The sequence below is a fragment of the Aquila chrysaetos genome, chromosome 12 (assembly GCF_900496995.4).
Source record: "Aquila chrysaetos chrysaetos chromosome 12, bAquChr1.4, whole genome shotgun sequence".
NCBI classification, from domain to species: domain Eukaryota; kingdom Metazoa; phylum Chordata; class Aves; order Accipitriformes; family Accipitridae; genus Aquila; species Aquila chrysaetos.
Genome location: NC_044015.1, coordinates 39584570 through 39598250, shown reverse-complemented (window position 1 = coordinate 39598250; position 13681 = coordinate 39584570). Strand labels below are relative to the sequence as shown.

General features: G+C 40.4%; 1 protein-coding gene across 12 annotated transcripts in view; it reads right to left on the bottom strand.

Moving 5' to 3' along the window:
* NFIA (nuclear factor I A) overlaps window positions 1-13681 on the bottom strand; it is a 360965-nt gene that overhangs the window by 38892 nt on the left and 308392 nt on the right. For 10 of the 12 annotated variants that reach the window (XM_030034253.2, XM_030034251.2, XM_030034254.2 and 7 more), the window contains one exon: window positions 1105-1283. In XM_030034253.2, the coding sequence (XP_029890113.1) occupies window positions 1105-1283 (179 nt within the window). The remainder of the gene's footprint in view (window positions 1-1104; window positions 1284-13681) is intronic. The other 2 variants (XM_030034252.2, XM_030034262.2) reach the window with 1 other exon arrangement.

Genomic DNA, 13681 nt, shown 5'->3' with positions numbered 1-13681 from the left:
AAGAAGACCCCTGCTGTATGTTCATTGTGAGTGTGCTAACAGTTCATAATGCTGAATGGTTTGGGATAAATTAAGCAAATGAATACTCAAGGAAAAAGAAAAGCACTATATTGATTTGTTGTCTAGACATAAATGTATCTGCTAACGTATTGCAGACATTATTCAAAGCCAGTACTGGCTGGAATAAGTAGAGTCAGTTTTCTGCTAGGGAAAGGAAAGCACTGAGAACAATATAGCTTATTAAATAAGTGTAATAAATTAGATGCTAATAATTAAACTAATTCTCATTAACACTTTCAATCGTATGTACGTCAGGAGAGAAACAGTAATTTTGCCAGTTATTACTTCATTGGCTGGAAAAAGTTACATGCATTACATTTCATGAAATATTCAGAGCATTATTTTAGATTTGATTTACATAAAATTTATAAATTCTGTATTTGACCGGAATGCTATTTCAATAATAGCAAGATGATTCACTTTATTTGATTAAAAAAAAATGAAAATGGTTATTTGAAGCTTTGGAACTCTGCTTAATTTTTCATAGAGATAAGGGGAAAAGATAACTGCTTACAGAAATAACAAACCATAATAAACTGTACTTTTAACATCTTGAGTTCAAGTACTGGTCAACTTGATCTAAAGTGCTATAAGGCAGTATTTTTTTTTTTTTAATGAACTTAGCTGATCTGAAACATCTGTTTCTCACCCTCCCTTTTCCTGCTCCTCCCCCCCCACTCTCCCCTGAACTTCAAAAATAATTAATAAAAATTATTCTGCCTTCATATTTTGTTAACCCTAGTTCCACTAGGGTTACAACGCATGCAGCAAAGTCATTTGTGGAGGGACCCAAAAGGTCACTGTATCACCAGCTTCTCTGACAGTTTAACTTAACTTCACCACAATGTGGTCGAGTGGTTTTTTGGGGGAGTTTTTTTGTTGTTTTTTTAAATATTTTTGCAGTAGCAGCATTTTTTTTTTTTCTTCCAACGACTATTCAAGGTGTGTTCCTGTATGCAACATGCTTTTAAAATAATCCCATAATCCCATGGTTAATTTTACATAGGACAAACACTTCTGAAGAAATAAAAACGGCTTCCTTACATTTAGGAACCCCACCTGTCCAGCCTGCTGACCAGCGTCGGGGCAGACAAGTTGGACAAACTCTTTCAGAGTCTCCTGAGGATGATAGCGGATTGCTGGGTGTGAGAAGTATGGCCCAGGCTGTTGAATAATGGGTGATGTTGGAAAATGAAGAGTCGATGGTGTTGCATGTGGACTTGCTATAGGAAAGAAAACAAAGAAGTTATATAGAGTTTTGCCTTTGGAAAATAAAACAGTTTTAATCTACTGTAGTTTTACTTTTAGTCTTTTTTTAAATGTACAGTATTGTTTATACATCTGATCTTCACAATTAATATATTAGACCACATTGTGTCCTACACTCGCTTCATCTAGATCCTGAAAGCAAACAGAGCCAGACATTTTGAAGGATTTTTTGTATTTTTAGTGGACACGTATAGGAATCAGCAGTCCTTTCTGAAAGTGAAAACTATTCATCACCTTAAGAGCAGTCCTCATCAATCAGGCAATAAAAAATGTATTTGGGAGATTAGGGTTGATTTAATTGACATTTCATATAACTTGGATTTGCACATATGAATCCATTTTATATTGTACTATAAATGGTTCATAATTTAAAGATGGTCTAACACTTCCTGTTGTTGGGTTTTTTTTCCACCTCAGTTTAGGAACATTTATTTTAAGTAACATGTTTTCATCTAATGAACATGCACAAAGTGGCAAGATCGTTTTGAAAATTACATTTACATTTCTCCTGAATAATGTTAGGCTCAAATCTTCAGCAAGCCCCCAGCTTACATTCAGGGATGAAGTTTAATTTGGTGAATTTATGGGCCAACAAGCCAGCTGGAAAATGTACTACAGTGAAGGTGTAAAGGTGTAATGTACACAAGCCCATTGGCAATGACAGATTTTACCCTCAGCTGACTTCAGCAGAACTACAAGTGCACCTGAAGAGCCTTATGCTCTCCTCCATTATGCGACACCTTTGCCCAGTTCCTTGGCCTTCAAGATACATTGGGTTGGACCCTTGTTAGCTAACAGTGCTTTCCACTGTTAGTTGTCACCATGCGGCAGCAACTGCTGCCACTCATAGTGCTATGAATTCTCCCTTTCCCCTCAAAAATGAGAATCCAGTCTTCCTTTAGAATGGCCAATTAATCTGGTTGCGCACAAGCACATCTGTAAATCATAGTTTATTTCTCACCAAATAGTCATCATTACAGCCCTGTTGCTCCCTTGGCATGCTATCCTAGTAATCTTTCAAGGGTGTCCATGTGCATATACTGCACTTGTACACCACACATAACCGATTAGATAAAGGCTATGCAAGGGAGGTAATATCCTACAGAAACTCATGTGTTGCCTTTGAAGTAAGTTAAATATACAAGAGGGAAAAAAAGCCTTTGGCACTTCTCAAAAAATTGGAGAAGCAGGAAAGTTAACTAAAATCAAATACAAATGAGCAAACACTCATTTAATGACAAATGTTATGAAAAACCCCCAGTTAAATAAAAGCTAAAATCTGCTTCTCAGTCTTGTTCATCGCCAGTTTAATAATATGACACTTTATTAATAATTTTTTTCTTAAGAATTATTAAACCGTTAGCAAACTCAGAGCCTGAAGATGTGGATAAAACATGTACTTAGAGACAGCAGCAAGGAAACTTACTGCATTATCCTATAAACATTCATTAAGGGTTGGCTGGGCAGCACTTCTATGTACTTCTTTCTCCACGACTGGATAGGAATGATTGCTTTGACACCACCACCAAAAAGAGCTGCAGTCATGCCTGGGTGCTGATATGGGATGAATATGAAGCTCTCATCCTTGCCATGAAAAGCTCTCCTGTATCCTTGTTAACCCCACAAGTCTTCCCAGTCTGCTCCCTTTAATACTGTTTAAAATATTCACAACAGGAAGAGAAACCCATACTAAATGTGTGGCACTAAATGGGAAAACACCACTGAAAGAAAGCATGGAGATGAGGAACCAAAACGTAGCATACAGCCTTCAACAATCTCCGATCAAAGTAGATGTATATCCAGAGAAATGCTTCTGAAAGCATGGGCCATACCTATCTTCTAACAGCTAGATATTGTGGCATGTGGGCTGAACTGGAAAACAGTGTCTTCCCACAGCCGTGCTAGGTCTGCAATGCTGCACTTGGGAAAAGGAAACAAGAAGCAGCATATCCCACACTCCTTGTTATGGAAATGTTGACAGTTATTCCATGGCCAAGGCAAACACCTGTGTGCCCAGCCTGTTCAACCTGTCTGCACATCTGGGCTTATCTCTTGTTTTTTACAAACCTAGTTAATTATTTCTTATTCACTTTTAAGACAAATAGTTTTGTTCTGAGTTTGCATCTTAAATTACAGTATATTTGAAAACTCTTCAGATGAAGAACCCAAATCTTCAAAGGAAGAAATGAAGGCTATTTTCCTGTCCCCAAACTCCTGGGAGAGGCTGTAACTTTGAAGTGTGCTATTAAAGGTAGAGATAATGTGGGATTCACCTTAGTAAATGTGGGTGTCTACCATGGAGCTAATTATCTTAGAATCAATGGAGAGCTAAACAGGACTAAAGGTGTCTAAGGAGCCGTTCTTCTCATCCAAAAACAGACCACTGCCTTTGACTAGACTTCATTGACCACACTGACTGGCTCACCAGTGGATGGGAAGGAAGCCCACTGGTACTAGCTCCGAGGTAGATACCTCCAGTCTACACACATCCCTTCAGTTAGGTGAATTCCACCCAAAGTGTCAGGCTCTGATCTCACTTAGACCAACCCCTGAGGTGCAACTGCTTTAATGACACTTACGTCATAGCTACTTTACAGGTATGAATGTATCATCACCTTCTCCAGGAAGCAACAGTCATTTTAGAGCTTGTAAAAATATTTTGCCACAAATATTGATTCAATAAAGTTGGTGGTAAACATTTTGATGACTACAACAAAATTTTGATTAGCATACAACATTTCTGTCCTTTTTTTGATATAAAACATATTCTTCCTCTCTTTCTTCATATGTCCTTTTATAGTTTCCCCTTTCCTTGTATGCCAAATGGAAGATGAAGGATGAAGATAAAAGTGAGAAATGAAAATTTATGTGGCAAACAACTAATTAAGTAAAAAACAGATTGGGATTTTTTAAACATTTAGAAAAAAAAATTTCATTTTAGCACCAGCTCTGTTAATACTATTTGAAATTGTTATGCAACTGCACTGTCCTATGTACACATCTGGGAACAAATTAATTCCTTTTCTTCCACTGGGTGAAAAGGAGATGGAAATGCTATTTCAATCAAACAAGAAGGAATAAAAAATTGTACCCAGGAAACATGTGGAAATTCAAAGCTAGGCCTGAGACTACACTGTATGTAGCTTTTCCAAGGTATGGCTCTTGTATTGGGTTTGTGTGGCAAGGTTTTGGTAGATGGGGGGGGTTACAGGGGTGGCTTCTGTGAGAAGCTGCTAGAAGCTTCCCCCATCTCCGACACAGCCAATGCCAGCCGGCTCTAAGACGGACCCGCCGCTGGTCAAGGCTGAGCCCATCAGCGACGGTGGTAGTGCCTCAGGGATAACAGATTTAAGAAGGGAAAAAAAAAGTTGCAGTGGCACAGAAACTGCAGCTGGAGAGAGGAGTGAGAACATGTGAGAGAAACAGCCCTGCAGACCCCCAGGTCAGTGCAGAAGGAGGGGAGGAGGTGCTCCAGGCGCCGGAGCAGAGATTCCCCTGCAGCCCGTGGGGAAGACCCTGGTGAGGCAGGCTGTCCCCCTGCAGCCCAGGGAGGTCCACGGTGGAGCAGATCTCCACCTGCAGCCCGGGGAGGACCCCACACCGGAGCAGGTGGGTGGCCGAAGGAGGCTGTGACCCCATGGGAAGCCCGCGCTGGAGCAGGCTCCTGGCAGGACCTGTGTTTCTGTGGGGAAAGGAGCCCACGGAGCAGGTTTTCTATGCAGGACTTGTGACGCTGCGGGGGACCCACGCTGGAGCAGTGTGCTCCTGAAGGACTGCACACCGTGGAAGGGACCCACGCTGGAGCAGTTCGTGAAGAACTGCAGCCCGTGGGAAGGACCCATGTTGAGAAGTTCGTGGAGGACTGTCTCCCGTGGGACGGACCCCACGCTGGGGCAGGGGAAGAGTGTGATGAGTCCTGCCCCTGAAGAGGATGGAGTGGCAGAGACAACGTGTGATGAACTGACCCCAACCCCCATTCCCCGTCCCCCTGTGCCTCTGGGGGGGAGGAGGTGGAGAATTCAGGAGTGAAGCTGTGCCCAGGAAGAAGGGAGGGGTGGGCGGAAGGTGTTTTAAGATTTGGTTTTATTTCTCATTACCCTACTCTGGTTTGATTGGCAATAAATTAAGTTAATTTTCCCTAAGTCGAGTCTGTTTTGCCCATGACAGTAATTAGTTGAGTGATCTCTCCCTGTCCTTATCTCGACCCATGAGCCTTTTGTTATATTTTCTCTCCCCTGTCCAGCTGAGGAGGGGGAGTGATAGAGCAGCTTTGGTGGGCACCTGGCAACCAGCCAGGGTCAACCCATCACACTCTTCATTTAATAATTTGATTTGCTATATGAAAGACATGTTATGGTTATTAGAAATACTCATAGGCATGTAAGTAGTGGGTCTTTCTCTGTTGCCTTGACATCCTTAGTGTGTCAGGGTAGAAAACAAAGTAGAAAGCATTTGTCAGTGATCTTCCCAAAGAAAGAGAGAAGAAAAATGAATGCAGAAATGATCAACAATAATTCAGGAAGGTAAAGTGCCGCAAGAAGGAGAAAGTGGTTCCTCTTTGGAGTCTTGGCCAACTCCTCAGCACAGCCTTGAAGGGCTTTCTGCTGATCACAGGAAAGACTGGGGAAGGAAACAAGACCAAATAGGCATCAGTCCTCAGCCTGTGCCATATACTGACATGTAGGGTTCATTTTCTCAGAGTAGATGGGTTAGCATAAGAAGTAACAAATAGAATAAGGATCTCCAAAAGGTTTGTTTTTGCAGTCTCTGACTGGGACATACCAAATTTCTCAAGTGGCAAAAGGAAAAGCTGTTTGATAAAAGGAAGAATCTATGACTATTAAACTGATCAACATTACAAGTGTGCCTGCCTTATACTAGAGAGAGGGAATTAAATGCTAAAGTCTAAAAACGGTTGGCCCAGATACAGACCATTACTCCGATAGCTGTGTTGTGGTCACCAGCTCTGGTGTATGCAAAAATGGCCTTTCAAACAAGTTCTAACTGCAGAACACAACCGTGTTTCCAACTACATAGATCCTCACAAACATTTTTAATCAGTTAAAGGACGTGAGGTAGTGGAGCACGTTGCTATTTTCCCTATTTGCCTCTAAAAGGGGCAAGTGACCATGGACAAGCCCCTTCAGTCATGATTTTCAGAAATGCTTAATAAAAATTATAAAGTCATTGCTTCCAAAAACCACGCCTAGAGTGATGCAAATTTTCCTGGGTATGAGAAGGGGCCATTACTACTTATGTGCTTCTGATGGGATATTACAAGTCTCAACTGGTGATTGTAAATTCTTTGAGATCTTCAAATGGAAGATAAAATAGGTCTTTGTCTATTATTTATTTACTTATTGACTTATTATTTATGTATCCCTAAGCAGCTCCATGCTGCCAAACCATATTTCTCTTGGCGTCTTTCAGCCTGTGACATTTATATTTTATTATTGACCTCACTAAATGACATAAAATATAAGTTCTACAACCTACGAAAATGTGTATTCCAGATCAGAACTTCATTTCTACCTGCTGTAGGTATGGAGGAGTTGGACTATCTGGCATTATTAAATCTGTTATTGGGGGGAGGGGGGGTTGGAGGCAGGAATTATCCTTCCATCTCAAGGCAAGCATAAATATTTCAAAGCACACATGATTCTAATTCCATTGAAGCTCATCTGAAACATCCCAGAGTTTTTATTGAAAATGAGATGATAATGTATGGTGGCCTGCAACAGATATACCAATATTTTAAAACTACTGCTATTGGGCCAAGTAATTATGCAGTACAGCTGTTGCACGCTATACTGGATTTTTTAGTGTTTTATGAGTTCGTGGTGCTGTGCAGCACAGAAGTAAGAGGATTTTTCAGAACACTGAATTCAAACGTCTGATTATGCAAGCCTGTCTTGTCTTTTCCTTTCTTGATTTGTAGTAGCCAATAACAAAGTAAGTAACCAATAAAATAAGTTGCATTCATTGATTAGGGTAGCACTTCACATGTCTAAGGCAAATGAAGAAGAGCCAAAATTGTGAATTCTATTCAACTGAATGATCAGATAATAAAGAATCAGTTAATTTGAAACAGGTTATAGTTTTCTTCAGATATTTAGTACCCTTCTCAGGCCCTTCTCCTGGAACAAAGAAGCAGTCCTAATAAAGACGCACGGGATCCTTTCTCCCAGGGAGTGCTCACTGATGTGGTAAGGGGACTTCGTGATCGCACCTGCAGCGCTCAGACAGATTTCTCCACCAGCACAGACCAACATATGGGGAGACATATTGATACATCCACCTTCCATCTCCTCTTCCAAAAAGCCTTGCCAACCCCTTCAAGTCCAGATGACTGGATGAAATTTCTTTCTTCATAAAGTCGTTTGAAGTCTTTGAAAGGGTCATTTAGAGTTGTTCTTCTCCCGCTCAGGAAAAGCCTACTATCACCCTGCACTCCTCGCCTGTTCGAAGAAGTAGTGGTCTGGGGAATCAAAACCACTGTTCCTTCACAGGCATGAGGGCTAGTCCATCAAACCAGGCCAACAGTGGATTGGCTTCACTAGGGCACAATGCTCAGATACTTCCTCTATAAAGTGATAATTAAGTTTACTAATAGCTCATTAAACATTGATCAATCTTCCTAGAAATAGTAACTTTATAATCATAATGAAACAGGATCATTTTTATCAGCTTGTTTTTGAGGCCATTATAACTGGCTTCATTACAATTAAGAAAGTATTTTTTTAAAAGTCATTTCACTGGAAATGTTATAGAACAGTTTGTACTGCTAGATATTTCCACTTCAAGCTTCTAAGTTGCTTTAACTCCCTGCATGCTGTTAGCTTTCTCCTAGCATTTAAGTGATGCCAGTGCCAGTTCAAATTATGCAAGATGTATCCCACCCTTTGTACCCCAAAGGTACTTATTCTGAAAATTGACCATATTAGAGTACTAATTGGCTAAGCCACCATGCTGGCTGATGTGAAATGCTTTCAAACACCATGAAACAGCTGTGTTTATCGGAAATATGAAGAGTGACTTTTTAATAAGGAGATCTGGCAATAATCCAAATTTGTTGAAAGGAACTTACACTTCTGTGTATAATACAATACAAGAGGTAAAGAATAGAAGCCTAAAACAATAGCTTTAAGCCCACAGATTTTTGTGATGAAAGCAGTTACCCAAACAAGAAAAAAATAATTAAGAAACTTGGGCTGGGATTTGCAGAGGTCCTGAGAGAATTCATTAACTGCTTTTGAATTTCAATGGGAGCTGCATCCCTGTAACTCTTTCAAAGGTTTCTGAAAGTCCCCATTTTTCTTACTGCCCATTAGGAGTAGACTTTAGGGTGACAAATGCAGAGCAATCTCTTATTCAGGTTAGCAAGGACTTGCCTCTACGTAAATACCGAGCTGCTGAGGGTAGGACTGACCAGTCCTAGGACCAGCCCTTTGAAGGGAATTCAGATCACTGGCAAACTTAAGTATTGCTTAAGTCCCATAATCGTGCAAAGGGGCTGTTTAGTAACAGGTCAGTGGATGAGCTAAATTCAAACTGATACTGTCTTGCATTCCCATTTGCAGTGACAAGGCTGGGAAATCATGGGGTGGGAGAACAAAAATAGGCCTTACCCTCTTAGCACGGGTAAAATTTAGCTATCACTGATACTTACTTCCACATTATGTGGGCAAACATAGATGAAACATTCAAATTATAATCTAAACAGCTGACCAATGCAAGAGATACAAATACCCTAAATATGATGGATGGACGATCTGTTCCTGACATCAGAAAGAAGGACTGAATTACAGAATATCCATCTCTTATCTCCAGAAGTCACGTGCAGGTGGTCGGCTAAGCACTGCTGATAAAACAGACCCATGGTATCTCCAAGTCGGGGCTGGCTATCAGCCCCTTTTTGCTGCTCGGAAGACCAGAGTGGTATAAGGCACCTGGACCCTTTGTTCAGAAATACTCTTTCTGTAAGAGATTTTGCAGTAGCAAGTGGGAGGCAGAAGGACATTTTGCCAAGGCCCACGGAGTTCCTAGCAAAAGGAAAATATGCTTAAAGCTGTGTTTAGGCACAGGGTTTATTGGTGTACTCTGGATTGTTGAGTATTACAGGCTGCTTCTGAAAACCTGTAGAGCTGAACTGAGTGCTGGTTCCAGATTCTGGTATAGGCAGGGGGCCAGTTAAGTTAGCTATTTTGAGCAGATTGTTTTAAAACATGTCAAAATTCTTCTGCCTTTGGGAGATCAGAATACTATAGAGCTGATTACATAGGTACAGAAATAAAAATCATACCTATAGAAAGCACTTCTCCCTTCCAAGACCATAGCTAGAGGTCAAAAAAACCTAATTTAACCTATTTGTGGAATTCCTACTTCACATCCAATGCTGGCAACTTTTGCATATTATTATTATTGTTTTTAATATACATGATGTATTCCCATATATAAGATAAAAACTACTGCTAGGAGAATATATCATGTCTTTCTTATAATGAAATGCAGTTGATAAGTTTACAATAGAAATGTAAATTCTCTAAAAAACCACAACCTTTATGTGTGTGATGATATAATTCTGCTTTGATACTAAAAAGGGCATGGTAATGGAATCTGTGACTTTGGAGTGATATATTGCTGTTAAGTTAATAGGACTCCACATTCCCATTTCTAATATCAGTGGTTTTTTCCCCTTTCATTCTGTAGATGGTAAGCTGATACTACATAAACATTGTTAAAGCTATAGTTCCACGCTACAGTAATTCACTTAACTTTAACATGATTTATGGTTCTGTCAATAGAGGAGGTTGAAAATCCAGAGCTCTGATGCTTAAACATGGGTTCCATATTTAAAGCAATAATGTGCTTTTTGTGTGTGTCTGAAGCTAGAAGAATTTAGCATAAAGCAGAGATAAAAATATTATAGTTCACTGCACTGTTTAAAGCATATAGTTTAACTTCACGGATACATCAAAGAGAGCAAAGAAACTGAACACAGAATCAGTAAAAGCACAGGTAAAATACTTTGTTCCCGCAGCACTTTATTTTTATATTATTTTTTAGGGATGCATGAAATCCTATTAGTATTTTTAACACTCCCCTTTTTTCATTCTTTTGCTCAGTTAGATCAGCTCCTTTTGTCAGGATGAGTTTAAATCTGGGTCCACTGTGTTAATCACCCCCCATTCTTCTTTCTGGCACTTAACCCTCCAGGCATTTTGCCTCTTTAGGAGATTAAGCGACCAAGTCATCTTGTTGCTCTAACATGTCCTCACTGGAGCAACATATTAACACAACTCCTCTGCAAAAGAGCCCTCTTTAGAAGTTTGCTGCAGGGATGACAAATTAACCCAGCATGGTGTCCCACACATCTATCTCAGTACAAATTATTAGTGTAATAGAGCTTTTAGTTATGCATTTATCTAGTAATTATTGAACGGTTATACAAAACGAAGCTGAGCAATCATGGCCCTTTATGAGGCAATCTCAGTGGGTGGTCTTACAGTTAATTTAGGATAGGACTGTCTAAGCAGTTCACTCACACACAAATTAGCTGAACAGCCTGCTCCTTTAAATATTTCCTATGTCACAGGCTAACTCTTTACAATACAACAAAGGTAGAGTTTTAATTACACGGTTCCTGACTTTTGTTTAGCTGAAGCTTTAACCGTTTGCAAGCCTTCCTCTCTGCCCTCCCCTGCCTGGGATATGGGAGTAGATGGCTGTTTGGGTAGGGTATCTCGTAATTACTAAACCCTGACCTTGAGGCCATCTGTTAGGAAACTGTTTTTCCTTCAGCATCATATTATTTCAAAGTGAGTGGAGAAAATAAAAATCTTCACCTACACAGTCAGCTACCCTGACATTGTAAACTGGACCGTTGCTTTTCGCTGTTGCAAAAGCAACACTCATCTGTTGGTCAGCGTTATGCTATTTATGGTTTCTACTCAACTTTCTTACCCTTGTGGTGTGGCTCTCTCCTCTTTTGGCTGTGTTACATTACCATCGCCTGATCTGAGGCGTCTGTATCAGAATGAAGTTGCACTGCTTTGTTTTTGTCAAAATTCAAAGGAAAGTAGAAGGTTACATTAGTCTGCCAGCTGACAGCATCAAGGAGCAGCCACGGATAGTTGTACGGAATAGGATATTACAAAATGTCCTTTTACACTGTGTAGCTCTGGAGCAAGTTAGCAGGAATTATCACTTTGATTCACTTGAAGCTGGCTGACAGGACAGCTAACAGGCACCGATATTTTGGTGACCCCGTGGAGAATTTTGATAGAGAAGGGCACAATGTCTTCCCAGATATGTGACATGAAGTTTTTGCCACTTCGGCACAAACAGAGAGTACTATCCTGCATAGTTTCCCTGGTAGGCCTTGTCCTGATAAAAATCTCAATGGCAATGCTTATTATGGGGGAAATTAATATAATGGGAACCACTCCACTGGTTGACTGTCATCCCTTCTTCTCTTTCTGCTCACACACCCACTTCCTTGAGTTCTTCCTTTTGTGCTGTATTTCTTGTTTCTTGTAATTGTGTTTCTCCTTCATTTATCTTCCTAACATACCACCTCATTCTTATTTTTTTTCTTTTCTTGCCTTTTCTTCCTTGCTTTTTGGCTTGCAGGATCTATGCTGTCACATTCTGTGGAAATGCTTGAATGCTCTACAGCACAGGCTGCTGTATGGCCTAGGTTTACAAGATCGTGGTCAATTTAACGTTTCAGCCAGCTCCAGATATAAAGTCACTAGAGTGTAAGTAGCAATACACGGAAGCCTAAAACCACTTATGTAAATACTGCTGTCACCCATCCTATTTAAATCCTTCACTGTCTGGTAAAGAGTTCAAGTGGGCTAATGTCTGGGAAACTTTGTTAGATGCCAGCAATACATGATGGCTTTGCAATACTGGAGTACTGTGGTGAGCTACATTGACCACCGAATAATCTAACTCGCAGGTAACAAAAGTATGCTGCGTGGGAGATAGAGATCTAACTGCTAGAATTTTCAATGCTTTGAAATAAATTCTAAAACTGATAGTGATGCTAAAGCCACCCTATAGGTGATCAGTTTACCATCTGCCAGACACTGAATCCTAACCGCACTGGTCCAGAGAAGACATATGGTGCATTCATAGAGTCATGCCCAAAAAACTGCCATCATCAAGTGAGGCTCCATGAATCACTTTGCTAGCTTATCACCAAAGAAACTTGGATCTTACCACCATCTGTTGGAACTACTGAGGAGTCACTGAAGCATTGGCATCCATGCGCCAGCACTCACTGCACATCTGGTCCTTTGGTCAGCCAGCTCAGATCCTCTCTGCTGGCTACTGCCCAGCTGGGTTGAGTACTGGCAGCAGCACCAATGCAGATAGGAAACTAGTGCACAGCCTTCCACAACACGGTACAGTACAGATAATTTCATGAGAACAGAGGTTTTCCAACTGGTCCATTGAATGGAGCACCTTATAGCTAAGGAATCCTTTTAAGGATCTACTCCTCCTCCAAGCAAGTTTTGTTTCCAAAACGACTCGTTGTGGGGATCACTGGGAAGGGCACTCAGTATCCTGGGATACCCAAGCATAAGACATGCGCTGTGTTCTAAGGAATGTTTGGAAGTGTGTGAAAGATTCGGCAATATTCCTGAGAAGTTATAAATCACTGGTTGTCAATGACAACACCTGCCATGAATAGTCTACAGCTTCTTCTCTGCTGTCTATTTTGATCATGCTTTACAAATGCATCTCATATACACATCCAAGTGATAAACTTGCACATATGAACATCAGAAGGAGATTGAACCTTCTTGTAGTCATTCAGTTGGATGAGGAGCTTACTCTGATGGTGACCTACTTATGACTTTCCTCTCTTTGAAATATCTCTGCAGACTGAAGATTTAATCCTGCTCTTACTTTCCTGAAGACTACTCAGAATGACCTGCCACTGACCATTTACATAATGCATATGTATCCAAAGAGAATGCAACATGTGTGTACTATATTATACCTATCATTTCTGCACAAAGGTACAGTAACTAATGGTGCATATGAATTGCTCAAAGATTATATCCTCTTATACGATTGCATTATACTCTTTATGTTGCCACTTTTGATACCTGAAAAGCTTCTCTCTTCTGCTTACTGTCCTAAAGTACACTGGAGGGAATGGGATAAAGAACAAAGCTGGATTTGCAGAAAATAATCCATCTCAGTGTATTACCCTTTACTAACAGAGCGATTGTTGTAGAAAAGAAATAAACACAGCCAGTGTGCTGTGGGAGAAGAATACTGAAGAGGAATGTCCAAAAAGAACAAAGAACTAAGTCTGGAACAAGATTTTTTCCAG